The sequence below is a fragment of the Melitaea cinxia genome, chromosome 14 (assembly GCF_905220565.1).
Source record: "Melitaea cinxia chromosome 14, ilMelCinx1.1, whole genome shotgun sequence".
NCBI lineage: Eukaryota > Metazoa > Arthropoda > Insecta > Lepidoptera > Nymphalidae > Melitaea > Melitaea cinxia.
The window spans coordinates 4,157,895-4,177,473 of NC_059407.1; the positions used below are offsets into that span (position 1 = coordinate 4,157,895).

General features: G+C 31.3%; 2 protein-coding genes across 2 annotated transcripts; one reads left to right on the forward strand and one right to left on the reverse strand.

Moving 5' to 3' along the window:
* Positions 1-8,598: 8,598 nt before the first annotated feature.
* LOC123659777 (exonuclease 1) lies at positions 8,599-17,289 on the reverse strand. Its single transcript, XM_045594953.1, has 11 exons — positions 17,129-17,289; positions 16,289-16,408; positions 15,641-15,692; positions 15,345-15,554; positions 14,207-14,422; positions 13,384-13,543; positions 12,668-12,807; positions 11,266-11,477; positions 10,357-10,945; positions 9,806-9,966; positions 8,599-8,735 (listed from the first exon to the last, which is right to left on the reverse strand). Exons 1-11 carry the CDS (start codon positions 17,287-17,289, stop codon positions 8,717-8,719), a joined length of 2,040 nt encoding a protein of 679 aa, XP_045450909.1. The 3' UTR covers positions 8,599-8,716.
* Positions 17,290-18,234: 945 nt separating this feature from the next.
* On the forward strand, positions 18,235-19,570 carry LOC123659495 (mitochondrial cardiolipin hydrolase-like). Its single transcript, XM_045594708.1, has 2 exons — positions 18,235-18,580; positions 18,715-19,570. Exons 1-2 carry the CDS (start codon positions 18,235-18,237, stop codon positions 19,128-19,130), a joined length of 762 nt encoding a protein of 253 aa, XP_045450664.1. The 3' UTR covers positions 19,131-19,570.
* The last annotated feature ends 9 nt before the right edge of the window (positions 19,571-19,579 follow it).

Below are 19,579 nucleotides of genomic sequence, written 5' to 3' on the forward strand. Positions count from 1 at the left end.
AAGAGGTTCTTAATCCAACTGTTTTTAGGGTTCCGTACCTCAAAAGGAAAAAACCGAACCCTTGTATGATCACTTTGCTGTCTGTCTGTCAAGACCTTTTTTCTCAGGAACGCGTGGGCTCTAATCAAGCTGAAATTCGTATAAAATACTTAGGTTTACTGCCTCTTGGAGATGTAAAAAAATCAAACTGCAAAATCAACGCAATCAAAAAATACAGCCACTTATGCTGCAAATTTTCGACATTCGTAAAGGAATCAAAACCTACAGGGTACTTCCCGTGAACTTAGACCCTTGAAATTTAATACGAAGCAACATCTTATGGTACAGATAAAGGAAAAATTTCGGAAAGCATACATTTTTAGTTACGAAATCCTCGGTGCGCGAGTCCGACACGCACTTGGCCGGTTTTTTTATGTTCGGTGATTCGATTTCGGTGATTCTTATTTTAATCGAAAACTTGTGCTTTTCATGTCGTCCCATTTAAATATGATCGAGATATAAGAAGTAATAATTGAGTTTGAGTTAATCTTGAGTTGAGTTTTGAGTAATCTTTGATGAAGCGTGACTTGACTATTTTTCGTCTACTTACGTTGTTGTACTTATTGATGTAATTGAAATCCGTTTTTTTTTCGTTTGTAAGCAAACACCGATATTATCTATTTTATCTTTTTTTTCTTTGCTTCATATATCTTCAATGTAGAAAATACAGAACAAAACTTTATCCAAAATAACCTAATCTACAAACTTATTATCGTCCTATTTACACTGATTCAGCCTGAACCATCTCACTTCATCACACTATTTCCTTTCTCCACGTAGAAGGATTGGAGCTTAATCCACCACGCTACTCCACTACAGGTTGGCGTATATATTCCCTACTATAGTCGTCACAAAATAATAGGCCCGTTTGAACATATGTCATCGGGACGTAAATAGTGAAGTAGCCACACAACTCGGTATTCGATACTCACGAAAAATTGATTCAAGTTTGTATTAGTATTTGATCGATTTAATTATGTAATGTAAAATGCTTCCGTAGGCCTTAAAGAACATACAAAAAAATAAATTAGCCGGATTGGTCGAGCCATTCTCGAAATATGCGCTTTTTGCGCAACACTCATTTTTATTTATATAAGATTACTAGCGGACCCGGCAGACGTTGTCCTGCCCGGAAAACAGCTACCAAATTTGATAGCTTACATACCGATAGCAGCGCCACCTACCGGGTCCATTTGAGATAAAAACTACCATATCTTCCAAGTCAGACAAAATTACAGATGCTTACAAAACTTGATAAAAATTGGTTTTGTAGTTTCGGAGCTACATACAGATAGCAGCGCTACCTACCGGGTCCAATTGAGATAAAAACTACCATATCTTCCAAGTCAGACAAAATTACAGATGCTTACAAAACTTGATAAAAATTGGTTTTGTAGTTTCGGAGCTACATACAGATAGCAGCGCTACCTACCGGGTCCAATTGAGATAAAAACTACCATATCTTCCAAGTCAGACAAAATTACAGATGCTTACAAAACTTGATAAAAATTGGTTTTGTAGTTTCGGAGCTACATACAGATAGCAGCGCCACCTACCGGGTCCAATTGAGATAAAAACTACCATATCTTCCAAGTCAGACAAAATTACAGATGCGTACAAAATTTGATAAAAATTGGTTCAGTAGTTTCGGAGCTACATACAGATAGCAGCGCCACCTACCGGGTCCATTTGAAATAAAAACTACCCTATCTCCTAAGTTGGACCAAAGTACAGATGCTTAAAAAATTTGATAAAAATTGGTTCAGTTGTTTCGGAGTTACATACATTTAAAATTTTTATTGTTAACGCTCACCCGCGTAATCCTTATTGGGGATGAGTTATCCTAAAATTCGCTCATTGATCATTTCTACGTCACATAAAGGAAATTCGTACCAAATTTGGAGTCGATAGTTTAAAAACGGGAATTTTCTATTGTTAACGCCCCCGCAAGAACATTATAAGTAATGTGAAATAGCTAGTTAATATCATTTTTACTGTATGTAAAATTAAATTAAAATGCGGTCTACAATTAAGATCAATTTAATCATTAATAACTTACGTAAAATGCGCCCTAATATATTACTTAACATGAACTTTATTGAATAGCAATAAAGTTCAAATTGACTCTATATTTTAGTTAGAAAACGTTTTTGTGGGAAAAGAAAAGGCATGTTTTTAGGGTTTTCCTGGAAATTATTCGAATTTTTCTCGCCGTAAAAACCATTCTTGGACTTCAATGAACATTTAAAAGAAAGAATTGGTAAAATTAGTCTAGGCGTTGTTGAGTTATGCGTCCTCTATCATTTTTATATATAAGAGATATATATAGTTATTATATATTTAGTTCAAATTGACTTTTAAGTATTATCACAAATCTTTTGTATGGGAGTATAGAAAAGTGTTGTTTTTAGACTTTTTCAGGAAATTTAAATTTTTTTTTTTTTTAGAATTTTTCTCTCCGTAAGAACCATCCTTGTACTTCAAGGAACATTTTAAAAAAAGAATTAGCGAAATCGGTCCAACCGTTCTCGAGTTTTGCGCTTAGCAACACATTCAGCGACTCATTTTTATATTATAGAAGATTAGGTATATGCATGTCTCTCATATTTGTCGTTTAAGAAAACAACCGGGATCAACAGCTCAACGTGCTGTCCAAAGCTAAGAAAATAAATATTTTTACGAACGAATACAAATACTCACTCCGAGTGGTAATCGAACCCGGAATCCCTGGTGTGTAGGCGCCAATCATGACACGCACACCACTAGAAACTTTTAAACACACACAGAACACAATCACACGCTTTAGAAATGTCGTAATTTGTTTTTCAAATAAATAATGAGTACAGATAACGGTTTACATTAAAAGGTTAAAATTAAGTAATAAATTAGCCTTTTCATACATAGGGTTACGAATTTACAAAGGATATGAATCTCATTATAATTAGAAATGAAGTTATCAAAACAATCCATCTTTCCGATTGTGTAGAACACGCTTCCGACACTCTATAAATATGGTCTAATATCAAAAGAAATTACCCTTGTTTAAAAAGGTATTATGACATTTCTTTTATCAGATTAATTTTAAATAGGCTTTATTGTGGTTGCGAGCCTCGCGGGAGAACATAGTACAGGTTAGGTGAGAGGTTGAGCTAATGTGTAAGTAAAAATAATTAAAGAATTTGTAAATTGGGTGTGGTCCACAATTTTACCATTCGCATTAGATGGATGCGTAATATGACTAAAGATTATTGCTTTTTTAACATTTGTTTTATTTATTTATCTCCCCTAGGGTTTAAACCTATCGTATTCAATATATTGGTTCCTGACCTCTGTAACAGAAACAACAGGTTTATATTCAAACGTTATGAAATGTTCATAATCTAACTTATTTTTGTTTTATTAGCCAATAAACATATACAGTTTCATATAAAAAAATATTTATTATTATCAATTTTGATACAATATATATACAAAATATTTTTTCTCTGTTTCTATTTTATTTCTGGAATGAAAGCTATTAGCTAATTTTTAACAAAAAGTTCAAATTTATTAAAGGACTAGCTAATTTAACATAAAAGTAATAACTGTATTTTTGTTCAGTACGCAGAGTTATAAAATAAATAAATTTCGAAAATAAAATTAGCTTAAGTTTCTCCTTATTACAGCAGCTTACTACTAGTGATCCATTAAAATCAGTCCAGCCGTTTTAGAGATTAGCCGGAACATGGAGACCGACAGACAGATAGACCAACAGACAGACAAACAAAAATTGTAAAAAATGTTATTTTGGTATATGTACTATGAATACATCCATATGCATTTAGTAAATAGCATCTGCATTCCGAATCGGTGGTAGCTTTATATATTTTTTCTATTGTTTACTTGAATTTCACTCATTATAATGAAATAACTTTTTCGGATTTTATCTCGGTATATTATGTTTTTTTTTTAGATACCCGGCGTTTCGGATACTTTACAGCAACCATGGTCAAGACTATAAAAAGTAAGTTTCCTTTTAAAAATAATAATCGCTTAAAATTTTAATTTGTAAAATGACGATTCGAATAGTAAAGTAATAAAGTATTTTTTTATGTAGTAGTAGGAATAGATCTTACACAAACTCATACTAATTATTCAGGTAAGGCATAGCACGATGTATCTTGGTTAAAAATTAGGAGCAGCCCGTCTCAGGAAGTACCTCAACCTTATAGACGATCACACCTAAATCATACCTTCTGCTCTCCAGTAGTTTTGTATTCCTGTGGTGAGTACCTAAGATGACTAGAGGTTTGGGTGAGAGTTGGGATTGGGAAGGGATTAAGGTCGGCAAATCGTTTGTAATGTTTCTGGTGTAGGTGTCTATAGGCTACAGTATCCCGCTTATGGTACCTACCATTAGTTATTACGCTTGTTTGCCACCTTCACATTGTATCAAAATTGATAATAATAAATATTTTTTTTAACCAGGAAAGACTACTACTTTACACGGCGTGCTTTCTTTTCTGCAAAACAATCTATTAGCTCCTCCAAGTCCGTGGCATAGGCAGTATTTTTTTCAATAGCATAGAATATATAGAACAGAACAGAACAGAATAAAACAGAAAAGAACAGAATAGAATAGAAGAGAATAGGACAGAACAGAACAGAATAGAATAGACCAGAATAGAACAGAACAGAATAGAAAGGAATAAGAACAGAACAGTATAAGAATAGAATAGAACGGAACAGAATAGAAAAGAACAGAACAGAATAGATAAGAACAAAATAGAATAGAACAGAATAAGAATAGAACAGAATAGAATAGAACAAAACAGAACAGAATAAGAATAGAATAGAATAGAACAGAATAGAATAGACCAGAATAGAACAGAACAGAATAGAAATGAATAAGAACAGAACAGTATAAGAATAGAATAGAACGGAACAGAATAGAAAAGAACAGAACAGAATAGAATAGAACAGAACAGAACAGAATAAAACAGAAAAGAACAGAATAGAATAGAAGAGAATAGGACAGAACAGAATAGAATAGAATAGACTAGAATAGAACAGAACAGAATAGAAAGGAATAAGAACAGAACAGTATAAGAATAGAATAGAACGGAACAGAATAGAAAAGAACAGAACAGAATAGATAAGAACAAAATAGAATAGAACAGAATAAGAATAGAACAGAATAGAATAGAACAAAACAGAACAGAATAAGAATAGAATAGAATAGAACAGAATAGAATAGAACAGAATAGAATAGAACAGAATAAGAACAGAATAGAACAGAACAGAAAAGAATAGAATAGACCAGAATAGAACAGAACAGAATAGAAATGAATAAGAACAGAACAGTATAAGAATAGAACGGAACAGAATAGATAAGAACAGAATAGAATAGAACAGAATAAGAATAGAACAGAATAGAATAGAACAAAACAGAACAGAATAAGAATAGAATAGAACAGAATAAGAACAGAATAGAACAGAACAGAAAAGAATAGAATAGACCAGAATAGAACAGAACAGAATAGAAAGGAATAAGAACAGAACAGTATAAGAATAGAATAGAACAGAACAGAATCGAACAGAACAGAATAAGAACAAAATAAGAACAGAATAGAACACATCAGAATAGAACAGAATAGAACAGAACAGATAAGAACAGAATAGAATAGAACAGAATAAGAATAGAACAGAACAGAACAGAATAAGAATAGAACAAAACAGAACAGAATAAGAATAGAATAGAATAGAACAGAATAGAACAGAATGGAACAGAACAGAACAGGAGGGAGGGAGATATAAGTTAAAGAGGAGCTAAAAAAAATACTTCAGTAGTGTGGTCTAAAGTACGCTCTTTTTTTTCTTGAATAAAGGTTTAAAGTCAAGAAGTCAATATAATACGTAAATGTACAAATATTTTTGTAATATTTGAATTAAAACCTGGGAAGTCCGAATTTTTTTTAACGTAGGTAATCGTTTTGAAAATTTGTTTCTATCCATTTCGTTTTACGTAATGGTATATCTTTTATACGCCTAGAGGATATTACGTTACATCAAGTACCTACGATACAAAATATACATCATATAATTTATATTAATACATAACTTTAACGAAGCCTAAAGACAAAACAATATATCAATTTCAGAGATTTGATAGCTTTGTCTTTTGAATTATTCTCTAATATTATGATAAGATATTAATAAGCGAAAATAAGGTTGTTTCCAGGTAATAGTAACTAAAAATCGCACAAAACATATCATTCATACAAAAAATAATTCTCGTATTCATTCATTTATTTACAGAGTAACTGGTTGTTTTTACAGAGTGAATTTTGCATTTCTTAGTGCATAAAAGACTAAATTAAGCATATTTTGTTTTTTCTTTTTTTTTTTTTTTTAATACAATTGACGTTTTTTAGTGGACGTTCTTTATATTGCCGATTTTTTTAATGAAAATCCCTATAATAACTAAATGCAACGTAACTGGAAAATGACCTGTTTAGTATATACAGGTACTACGTGACCTTATATTAAAATTAGACAAAACATGTTTCCAACAGTTGACAAAATCAAAAAGAAAAAAGATCAAAATGTATAAGGTCGTAATGTCAAAATTTTATATGCCAGCAACAGAAACCGAAACAAGGCGTCTACGAAGTACGAACAATGGAAACGAACGAAGCCGTTTCTTTACTTTCGAATCTTAACTATTGGGGCTAGGTTGGCTATCTAAAAATGGTACCCAAGTTGGGACAGATTAAGTTGAAATTAATTAATATAATATTAACTGTAATGATTTTATGAAAAATTGTTTTAGTACCCAAAATCTATTGTTAACAATCTTGACGACAACATTTATTTTCCATAACCTAATTACTGATTGTGTACTGTCTACAAGACAAAACATTTTTGTGTACGTGTAAAATAATATAATATGTAAGTGACAATATATTTTATCGTTTCATAATTGTAAATATGTACCTATATAATGATTAAGTATATAAATTTTATATTTATAAGCATAGAACTACCAATAATTTTCACTGTGTTTTTATTCCAAAATTTATTTGTGGTTGGATTGTCTATAGTCAAAAAAAAATCTTCATTGTTGTTTATCCACCCCACATGCGCCACATATTCGCGAAATAATTTATCAAATTGTCACAGCTGACAGCCAAATGACATAAATATACTTGAATTGCGTTTAGTACAAAAATAAAAAACGAAAGCTTGGAAATACTATTTATTTATAGAGATTACAACTCAATAAAAGTTATACACGTTGAAGCAGAGTCGAAGCGTCGTCAAGCATCCTAAAACGTCAACCTTGAAGAATTCCGTGCAGCAGCGTACTAACACAACTAATATTATTTCATAAATTATCTTGAATACCCTTCAACTTCTTACATGGAGAAGAGGCCTATGCCCAGTGGCCATACAGCAGGTGGTTAAAGACTGATCGTATCTTGAACTTAGCAAATACTTTTGTCACTCTATGGAAAACATCCTACTTAGTACAATAGTGCACTTGCTATAAAGCATTAATCGACTCTGCATTAACTTAACATAATCACAAATTATAAAAATTACAATAAACGCCTCGATGGCAGCTCGTCTCCACAATTTAAATGCAATCGATGCGTATTTGTATATAAAACGTAAAATCTCTACGGACACATAAACATAAAAATGTACTTCAAATTTTGTTTATCTGTGCTCGAGAAAATGTATCACAGAGCATCGTTACATGATTGGTTACCCTTATGTCACATTATGTATTACAGGAATAGTATTGTGAGAATTTTAGTTTAATTTGGATTTTCAGAAAAAGTTACATAAGTATTTAGTTCTTTATATATTTAGATTTATGAAAGCAATACTTTAAATATTGTTTTATTGTTAATACTGAAAATCTGTCAATTTGTACATAATTTATAGGATAATTTTTAAACACTCGAGAAAATCGAGAATACACTTAGTCCTTTATGTAATGTTTCAAACATTAAATAAAAAATTGCAATTAACTAATAAGAAATTATTTATAAAATTAATCAAAAAAATCTCAGTGTAAATTCTTAGTCCCGTACGAAGTCCCATCGACCCACGCATTGTTTTCTTGGGAACAAGGCAATAACTAGAAATTATTATTTTTTTCATACTTTACTTAACTCAGGACAAAAAGAAATATCTAGGCAGAAAAGCACTCGACTTATTGTGACCTAAACTGACTCCGAATCACCGATTAAATGGGATTTTTGGCGTTTTAAAAATGCTATCACAGACTTGACAAGTAAATATTAGACTAATATTTCATTTTTTTTTACGTCATTATCCCCTAGTCAGCGGGTATGTGGAGACACAAATAGGTCTTTGTAATTACAATATACGAGTAAAGGCATCAACTGGTCGCTTGTAAACGATGCTGCTAGTGTCCACGATTATTGTGACATTTAGGACACATTTTATAGAGTCAAAAATAATTAATATACCTTTCTGTACGTATTTAGAAGCAGAATCGAGTACCCGTCGCCCTCTAACAATAGCTCGAGTATTTAAAGATCACCATATTTTTTATATTTTTTAATGGATACAAATTACACGTCAAACTTAAAACCATTATACATTTACAAACAAACTAAAATCTTGTATCACTTATCATAAAAATTAATCGTTATTTAAATCTTCATTTCTTCAATACTGGCCTGAAAAAAATACAAAGTAAATTACGTTACTATTATTTAATTACGTTTAATGATTATATGTATTTACTTACTTCAACTATTTGGTACATTGCAAATTAATGTCTAATGGTAATAATTACATTAGTATAAAACTGCCGCCTCCCGCCTCACAAAGCGTCGTAACTCAAAATCGAATGTAACAAATGTAAATGCTACGCGCTACGCTTCAGCCTGTAATATCCCACAGCTGGGCATAGGCCTCTTTCCCCATTTAGGAGAAGGATCGGAGCTTAATCCACCACGCTGCTCCAATATGGGTTGGCGGATATATTCTATTCTATGAGTAACGATCGCTATCAGCTGGACATGATAACCGGGACCGACGGCTTAACGTGCTCTCCGAGACACGGTAGGGAGAACAATAAGGACAACACAAACACCCAGACCACGGCAAACATCTGTACGGCCTATACAAATGTTTGTCATGTGCCAACGCATCGTCAAATAAATATAAGCACAAACATATAATTATGTTCACTCGCAAACGAAAAAAAAACCTCCTTCAATTACATCTACCAGTAATACAACGTAGGAAGACCAAAAAAATAGTCAAATGAATACTCATTATTAGATATAACTAAAAAGTACTCACCAGAGTGCCTAGTGCGAGTTTTGTTTAATCCGTCTCGCAATAACGAGCGTAAATTTTAACTTCATTTTGTATGGGAAATTCGGCAATTCAACCTAGTTCTCGCGTTTGCCGCTAGATGACTCTGTATCGATTGTATCGTATACTATTCTTTATCGTCTAGGCTGCACTGTTTAAATTCCCATGCAAAATAATCTTCACGTATAAACGCGTTTCTGTCATGTTTCTATGAATAAAACTCGCACTAGGCACTCTGATCTCGATTAAATTTAAATGGGACCATGTGACAGGCTCTAGCTTTCGTTAAAAGAAGAAAAAAAAAGGCAATCGAATTGAAAACCTCCTCCTTTTTTCATATCGGTTAAAAATATTAAATATTAATAAATATATTCTTCTTAATGTGTTATATAAAATATCTATTGTTTTAATGATAATAACTTACTTTTTCTGAAAACCGAAATTACTCAGCAAGGTGGGTTGATTTTTTGGTAGTTGTGTTTTCTTGAGTCCAATGCGACTTGTTGATTTTTTTAAACTATTACTTCTTGACTTAGTCGGAGTTAGCTGGGATAATGACTTGGGTGGAGAACATTCTTCTGACATCTGCAATAAATTTAGATATTATGATGATTTATTCATTAGCATTTCATTATAATTGGCATATTTAACTTATCTTTTCCTAATTAAGTAATTAACTTTTCTTTATTTTTGTATAAATTCAAGTTGTGTTGTATCTTTTCTCGTTGTTAAGCTGTAATCATCTATAATGGGGGGGAACGTTAATTAAGAAGTTTTTTTTGGACTGGCTGACTCGGCAAGTGTTGTTTTGCCGCTTTTTATAAATAGCGCTGTTGGTAGAATGGTGAAAATTTTGGGTTGTATTTTTCAATACCAAATCATAATAAAATAAAAAATAAAAAAATTGGGTGGGGCACTGTTAACTGCGCCAACGCATTGTCAAGAATTAAATTAATTAAAATACAAATAGCAAACCTGCGAATCAGGAATTCCATTCAATTCTGTTTCACTCATATCTTCATTAAAACCAGTGTCTGTAGAGACTTGAGTGTCTATGTTAATTTTAAAAGGATTCCTAGATTGAGGACTACATTTTATAACAGAACTCGTCTCAGAGTTTACAGGACTACAAGAATCTTTTAATGAATCAGATCTCTCTGAACATTCCATTATTTCAGCATCGTCATGAGATTTAAAATTATTTTTTTCAGGTGATTCTTCAATCAGACAAATGTCACTTTTCATCTGATTTTTGTTTGAATTAAAAAATTTACTTTCAATAACATTCTCGTCAACGTCTATCACTGTTCTCGGGAAATTACTTAATTTCTTTAATACTGAATAACTATTTGCTCTGAGACATTTCTTGAATGATCTGCGTTTGTTTTCCAATATTGGCGATTTTTTGTTATTTGTTTGAAATACATCTTCATCATCTATTATCGCTATATCATGTTCGTTTTGACTGTATTCGGTATATTGCGTTTCGTTATCGCAGTCAATTTTCTGTTTTTTATTTGCTGGTTCTACACAGTACATGTTGCTCAATGCTTCGATAGATAAACTAAAAATAATATTCAAGATAAAATATAAGTAAACGTAAACGTAAGGAAATTATTATATTGTAAGAAGAACTTAAAGTTGTTACATACAATACTTTTTTTGGACAAGCCCTTTGGCGCAGTTTGTAGTGTTGGGTTGTGGGTTCGATTCACCCCGAGTCTGGGTGTAATATATATATATTTATTTATATCTAATATATAAAATTCTCGTGTCGCTGTGTTTGTAGTTAAACTTCTCCGAAACGGCTTGACCGATTCTCATATAATATAGCAGAGCTTTTCATTCTTGATAAAAAAAAAATAAATTTTAAAATCCACAAACCTCTGATCCTGTGTCTCAGGCACATATTTTGGTACCAAATTAACAACTTTCTTTCGAGCCCTCGTCTTTGTCGAGATTATACTTTCTTGCTTTTTAACCTTCTTAGCCCAAGGACTGGAATTATTTAAATATTCCCGATAATTCGTATTCCATATACTGGGGTGATTAGATACACCATTTTCTTTCCAACTATTTGTTTTTATTCTATCATTCTGTAATATGAGATTTTTTTGTTAGTTATAATAATATTACTTATTGTCTAGAAAAAAAACGAGTGTGCTTTAGAGCACACGACTGAAGTAAAACTTCTTTAGCAATGAACCTGCACCGTATCTTAGATATACGAAACGTAACTGGCTATGATAGAAAGAGAGAAGAAAATTTGTGCTCGCACCTCTTTCTCATGCTCCGTTCGCCACACCTGATCACATTTTTCGTAACGCTCTCGTCACGCATTCTAACTTCCAAAGTCAAGGATGCGTAAAGAAGTTTTATTTCAAAAAAGTTAAATATACGCTAATGATATGAGACTGCGATGCTAAATTAGCCTAACTAAGCTGAAAGTTTAAATTTGATTTAAGCTCTGTAACTTGTTTTAACAATTATTAAAACTATCTGATATCTGTCTGATATCGATAAAGTCTTTGCTTAGCGTGACAAGATATGACAAGAGGAAGATTTTTTAGTGCATCTTTTAAATAAAATAAATGTAATTATAAATCTGTGTGCTGCTTTTAATCTCATTTATGTAGGCCTAGCTTTTGTGACGAAAATTTGTTGGGGGTCAGAAGTGTGACTTAGCGTGACAAGGGTTCGTATAACGTAAAACGGTAAAATTCGGTGTGATGTAATTATATAGAAAACCATAAAACTATGAACGCTCCCTAATGGTATCCAATAAACAAAAGGTAAAACATGCCTTAAACCACACAAACACGCCCTCAAAATTTTACATTCATACATTAAATTTATTTCCATAAAACTTTTCCAATTCTCAAAAATTAGGTCAATATTCTATACTATTTGTAATAATATAATCACATCAGCCTATCACAGTCCACTACTGGACATAGGCCTCCACACGTTTGATCCAAAAATGGCGTGAACTCATGTGTTTTGCCCATAGTCACCACGCTAGGCAAGCGGGTTGGTGACCGCAGGGCTGGCTTTGTCGCACCGAAGACGCTGCTGCCCGTCTTCGGCCTGTGTATTTCAAAGCCAGCAGTTGGATGGTTATCCCGCCATCGGTCGGCTTCTTAAGTTCCAAGGTGGTAGTGGAACTGTGTTATCCCTTAGTCGCCTCTTACGACACCCACGGGAAGAGATAGAGAGGCTATATTTTTTAGTACCGTAGCCACACAGCATAATGATATAATAAGAAACAAAAAAATCTAGTACATACCACGTCAATGGTACAATGGTCGGGGTCCCAATCATCCAGTTTCTTCAATGTAAACGGATCTAAATTACCTAAAGCTAATTGATATGCAGTCTTGGGTTCTAATAACTCACCCGCGTTCACACACAATGCTGTTTCTGTGTCTGAAATTTAAAATATAAATAAAAGTTTAGCCAATCAAACAAATAATTCTGTCGATAACATTCACTAAGATAATTTTTATCTTACACTTGAAGCCAAAAAATATTTTTATAAAAATTTAACACAAAACAGAATACATGTTTCCAAGTAAGCTTATGATCTAATTTATTTATTTATTTTCAGAAAAAAAAAATAGATACAATTTCTGTGATTATCTGCCTAATGGTAAGTGAAACTCACCACAAAAAAAAATTCAATACTTTTTCATAATAATTACCCCTTACCCAATAATGGGAAAAAGATAATGTGTGATATGTTATCTCTCAAACGAAAAAGAAACTGACTTCAAATAAATAAGTACTACAACGAAGGTAGTCGAAAAAGACAATTATTACAAATAATTCAAAAAGTACTCGTTAGATTTTTATCAAACTTAAATGGGACTGCATGACAAGCACTGGCTGTCGATTAAAAAAAAGTTACATACACATAAAACAAATACAGTCGAATTGAGAACCTCCCAATTTTTTTTTGTAGTTGATTAATAAGTTACTAGCTAATGATAATTTTCAACATACCTTCATCATCAGGTTCCGTCAGCCTTATCATTTTCCTCTCGATAGGATCATAAACATATTGATGTTTGAATGTTGCTTCTGCTTTTAAGAAATTCTCTCTGTACTCATCTGTCACAGTTAAGTTTGCTTTGTTGAAGAAGCCCGGTAGCTTCTTTAAGGCCTAGAAGATAGACAATATATTATGTTGAAAACGATTATTTTACTTCTATAGTCTATTTTTGTGAAGAAGATAGTGAGTTATACTGTTACTTAGCATAGCAATGCACCAATTAAATCCTAATCATATTGACCGGTAATGCCGTATTCATATTGACTGGTCAGTGAAGTAAACTCTACAGACAAGCATGCTCTATTTAGGTGGTAAATTTTGGTAGAACCACATAAAATAAAAATTTTGGTTGGAAAAACGCAACAAAAATGCTTTTGATTCTTATTAATCATCAGTCGGTTACAATTATGTTTACAACCGCTCTGGTGTAGTGGTGCAAATAGTCACCTAAAACATTGATGGTTTGTGGGTTCGTATTTGTTGATGTCTGTCCTTGTGGATTTCCCACCGTGGTTCGGATAGCACGTTAAGCCACCGGCCCTGGTTGTTATCATAAATACCTGAAAGCGATTGTTACTCCACAGTAGAGAACATATTTGCCAAACCGCTGTGGAGCAGCGTGATGGATTAAGCTCCAATCCTTCTTCTGCATGGGGAAAGAGACCTATGCCTAGTAGGACCTTACAGGCTGAATACGTTATAATTATTTCTGCCTTGTCTTACAATTAAAAGCCTATTTGAATTGATTGAATTTTAGTTTTGTTAAACACTCACATTAGCAAAGTTTGGATCTTGTGTAACCGTCACAAATAGCCTTGCTTTCGCTAATCCAATACCTGGCAAGGAAGCAAGATAATCACAACCGGACATTATACACATCCTTCTGAATTTATCAAATGTATAATTCTCTATTGGACACTTCATGACTAGAGGTAATTTAGCTGTTTCTACTAACTTTCCAGTTCCATCAAGATCCATTTTGAATAAAACCTGTAAAAATTTAGTTTTTTCTTTTAAAATTAGGTCGGCAAACAAGCGTACGGTTCACCTGATAACGAACGAACCATAGCAAACGCGTTGTTAACTCTACCCTTGACCGTCCCCAGAAGCTCTGATACCTTACCACAAGAACACAATACTGCTTGGAAACAGCTGCCGCTGCAGCTATTTAGCTGTGATCTTCTGTAAGGTCGAGGCAATACCCCATACCTATACCTCAATTAAAAAGGTCAAACCTTTTATAAATAAATTATAAATCTTTTATAAATCTTCCTCGAACTATACTACTTTTGTTATTGTATCTTTTAATAGTGTACAATAAACAGTATTAAATACTTTATGACTTATTGAGTCATACACATAGTAACTTGAATTATATCGCTTAAAATTGTATATGAAAAATATTAATTTGACTGTATCTATATACATAACAAATCTAATAGACAAAATGTATGTAGGTGCTAACATCCAAACATTGTATCAAATTAGATTCATTATTAATTTTTATTTGTTTCTGGCTGAACAAGAATTGTGTAAAAGAAAATTAATACAATTTCAATATATTTAAGAACAGAATTGTGTTTGCTCACAAACGAAAAAAATACTTCATTTATATCGGCAAGTACTATGACTTAGATAATCGGTAAAACAGTTTAAAAAATACGCATTAAAAGGAGTAACTCGAAAACCTCTAGTCAAATCTCAATCAAATTTAAACTGGACAAAATGACAAGGACCAGCATGCAATAAAAAAAAAGAATCATCAAAATCGGTACACCTAGTAAAAATTTATGAACACACACAAAAAAAAAGAGACTAATTGAGTCAGAAATAATATAATGTTACGAAGGCTGCCGAGTCAGTCTAATATATTTATCAATAAGATAATAATATATCTATAAATATTTCAAACCTTTGTACATCCAAACAATATTAAGTCTGAATCTTCACTGATAACTAATTGTGCGTAATTCTTAATATTGAGATATGCTAGTTGAGCGTCGGCTTCATAAGGTGCTACTATACAATCCACATTACGTTTTCTACATTCTTTTATTAAAGCTAGTGCCATTTCATGAGTGATATCCACACTACGTCGTATAAACGATCTTGCCTCTTCTATCTGAAATTTTATTCAAAATCGTTAATTCTAAACTCACATATAACAAATATATTGTTTAAAAAAATCATAGAAATAAATTCTTTTACCTTTCCTAAGCTTAATAATTCGGCAGCCCGTTTCTTAGATGTATGCCTAGACCTAGAAAAAATGTTAATTTAAAACACAGAAAATACCTCGACATAGTGTTTCATTAACCCTATAAATAATTTACAGCTTTCAAATAAACACAAAATATCCATTTAATAATGTATATACAACCTATATTTTATTAAATTTCAATTTAATAATATAATTACAAAATTAAATGGCCGGCACAAAAAAACCAACTATTTTTTTTTTATTACGAAGAAAAACCTTTACAATTTCTATTTTATGTCTAACTAGCTGACCCGGCGAACTTCGTATCGCCTAGCAGTCGATTCTTTAATTTTATTAATTTTTTTTTTAGAATTTTTCTCTCTGTAAGAACCATCCTCGTACTTCAAGGAATATTTAAAAAAAAAATTTAGCGAAATCGGTCCAATCGTTCTCGAGTTTTGCGCTTAGCAACACATTCAGCGACTCATTTTTATATTATAGATAATAAGATAAAAAATATATTTTAAAAAAAATGCAGAAAATTGTATCATACAAAAAAAATGATTGTTTACAATGGATGGTTTATTTTAAGCCCTCAAATGAATTAGATATGTCAATGATTATTTTTTTAAATTTAAGCTAATTTAGAAACTTACTCTCTCCTTTTAGATTCAGTCATAGCTTTAGCAGGTAGATGACGTCCATCAAACACCAAAATAGGTTTAATATTCTTCGATAGCAACATTGTCACATACTTTAAGCAATATTTGATATGCCTGTAAATAAAAATATAATAACATAATGGCATTGCACTTATCAGATAAATTAAAATGTTACATTAATATCTAAATATTTATTTAGCTAGGCTATAACAGCCTACACTAGCAAAATAAAACCTAAAAGTTTATTTGTTGAGTTGCCAGTCACTTAAAAATAAAACAATATTTTTTTTAAGTCTTTTTGTAGTTTTTAAGTAAGAAAAAAGAGCTATTGTAAATACATGTCATAGAAAAAACCAAACCTCATTATCATCACTCTAAATTTTAAAACTACTAAATCTTTGAAGTTACAATGTAGTATGGAGGTAAATTATGAGTAGATGCAGGATGCAGTTAAAAAAAAAAAGATTTCAATTTTTTTTGAAAACCCTCTACAAAGGAATATAATGTACAGGTTTAATTTTATATGAAACTTACTCATATCTTTACCTAAAAGTATGGAAGCTGGTATTTAAGATGTTAATAAAATCCTAAATAACAGCTTAATAGCATTTAAAAAAAATTAAACATATTAAGCTTTAAGCTTGTTAGCTGTTAAAGCTTTCAGGGCAAAATTAAAGCTATAATAAGTCTCTGTTTGGTTATCAGAGAATTATTATCACTACTATGTATTGCCAAGCTACCACGTGTGAAATCGCGATGAACAGCTAGTTCATAAAGATAGGTTTAAAAAGTTTTAGTCAGATAATTTGGTATGTATAACATTAAGCAACTTACACATCAGTATCTTCTCCTCGGACTAACTTATCAGCACAGGCAAAAGCGCCTTTATGAAGCCAACAATAAGTGTCTATAGCAACTGTGGACCCACTGAATTCACTAACATTTATATTACTTGAAGCCTTCTCAAGGAAAGGTATTAAACCTGTAATACCCATCTTATTATAATAAATTTATGCTAATTAATAATTATTGATACATAGATGCTCGGTGTTATTTTTTCTTAAAACCTAACTTACTAAGATGAACCATTCATCTTTTATTTAATTCAACAAAATAACATACAAAAACACTTAAGCCAAACGGTTCAACAAAAACAAATGAATTAAATACGTCAAAATATACTATTCCCGCCATTAGCTGTATTTGACATTTCATTTTCGTTTGGAAACATCTTCTACAACTTAGATTTCAGTTCTGCTGATAAATGTTTAATTATTTTCACTATTTGGTTAATTTATTTTTGGTAATGTTAGTATCATGGGTTAGTATGATCCTTCCACAGAGTACATTGTAATAGTAGGCTCCTTCGAACAAGGATGTCATAGAGAAGACTGTCTTGCGATAAAATTTAGAAAGAAAAAAAATTTTTAATAGACGATTAAAACTACTCTCTATAAAAAAGGATAATATATAATTATAAATACAAGCAAACAATTATCAATCGATTTTAAATTGTATCAATCACTAACGTATTTGTGATTTTATTTTAGAATATAGGTTTCTAGAATATTGCATTATTTCTTTTTCTATGAAAACTTAATTTTGGTGAGTGTATGAATTCGTCTAATTTTTTAAGACGTACCATAACATAAAAGATTATATTTACTATCATAAATAATTGTATAAACATATTGATGTAAAACAATATTAACACATCATGATAAAAAAAAATGTTGGTAATATATTCATCTTCTTTAACTAGCATTTTCAAATTATTTGTTAACAGGTCGAATTTGAGGGTAGATCTAATTTTGTTGATTCTTAATAATGTGATTGCATTAACCTCTTTACGTTTTATAAATTTTAATTTCACCTAAAAATATAAAGTTCCATCGTCTTTAAATTCAAAAATTTAAATTTAATGTTTTTAATAAGTTAAAATGACTTTAAATCCTCGTCTTCTATCATCTGCTGCTGCAGTTATTTTAACGTTTGCTGTGTCTGCGGCTGCATATTATTATAAAAGAAGAAATTTCGAAATTAATGAAGTGATGGTGTTTTGTAAATTACAGTTCAATGCGTATAATTACTTCGACAAGTTAGTCAGTTTTATAGAAAGTGCAAAGAAGGGTGTAAACGTTTGCATGCCCGGCATACACAATCCAGCAATACAGGCCCGATTAGTTGATTTAATCAAGTCAAAAAATATAAAAATCCGTATTGTTATAGACCGAACAGGATACAATGATTCAACTGAATTTTTTATTAAAGAACTTATAGACGCTGGTATGTCTAATTTTGTTTCTTTTTTTTTTAAATATATATTACTACGCTATATACTTGAACTATACCAAATCAAATATTTAAGTCTTTTCTGAATAATCTTAACTACCATACATAATAAATCGTTTTGTTTTAAGGAGCTGAAATAAAATGCAAAGTTAATCAATCAACATTTACGATGCAACATAAATTCTGCTTAGTGGACGACAAAATTCTGATGACAGGAACGCTAAATTGGGGTAACGACCGGTCATTTGATCATTGGAATTATGTATATATAACAAGCAAACAACAACTAGTCGAACCAGTCAAGAGGGAGTTTTATCACATGTGGAACATCGCTAGTGACGTACAATCAGTTTTTCATATTTACTGCGACAGCGATGCGGAGACAGTTGAAATATGTAATCTCCGCGAAATGTCAACGTCAGACGAAAGTGTCAATAATGATAATGATCATGTAATCGGTAATGTTGACACCCCTTTAGCTAATCAGACGACAAGCGAAAAAATTAATACCTTTTCTAACAATGGTATATCTCTAGAAGTATAAAATAATAATTGTTATATTTATGTATTTAATTTTCGTTTAACTGATACTAATAATATTTATTAAATTCATCAGCTGGCTGAAATTAATCAAGATAAATTATTTTTAAATGTACCTTTTAAAAACATGAAATATTTTATAACGAAGACTTTTTAATTTTTTAAATGTGTTGTGAATAATAAAATTGTCATATGAAATTCAAAAGAAAATTTGTCAAACTTTATTGTCAATCTCCATTTTTCTGGTCTTATATTTTCTTAATTATATTTTATTTCAATGAAACTACAAACACTTTTACATTTAAAAGCGTTTTTCGTACTATTTTCATAATTATTTTTCAATATTGTCTGTATACTATCTTGCCTTGTGTGCAGTTTTTTCTATTCTCTATATAATTTTTTATAAAATACATGTTTTTTCAATAAAACGAATGCTTTAATATACATATGTTT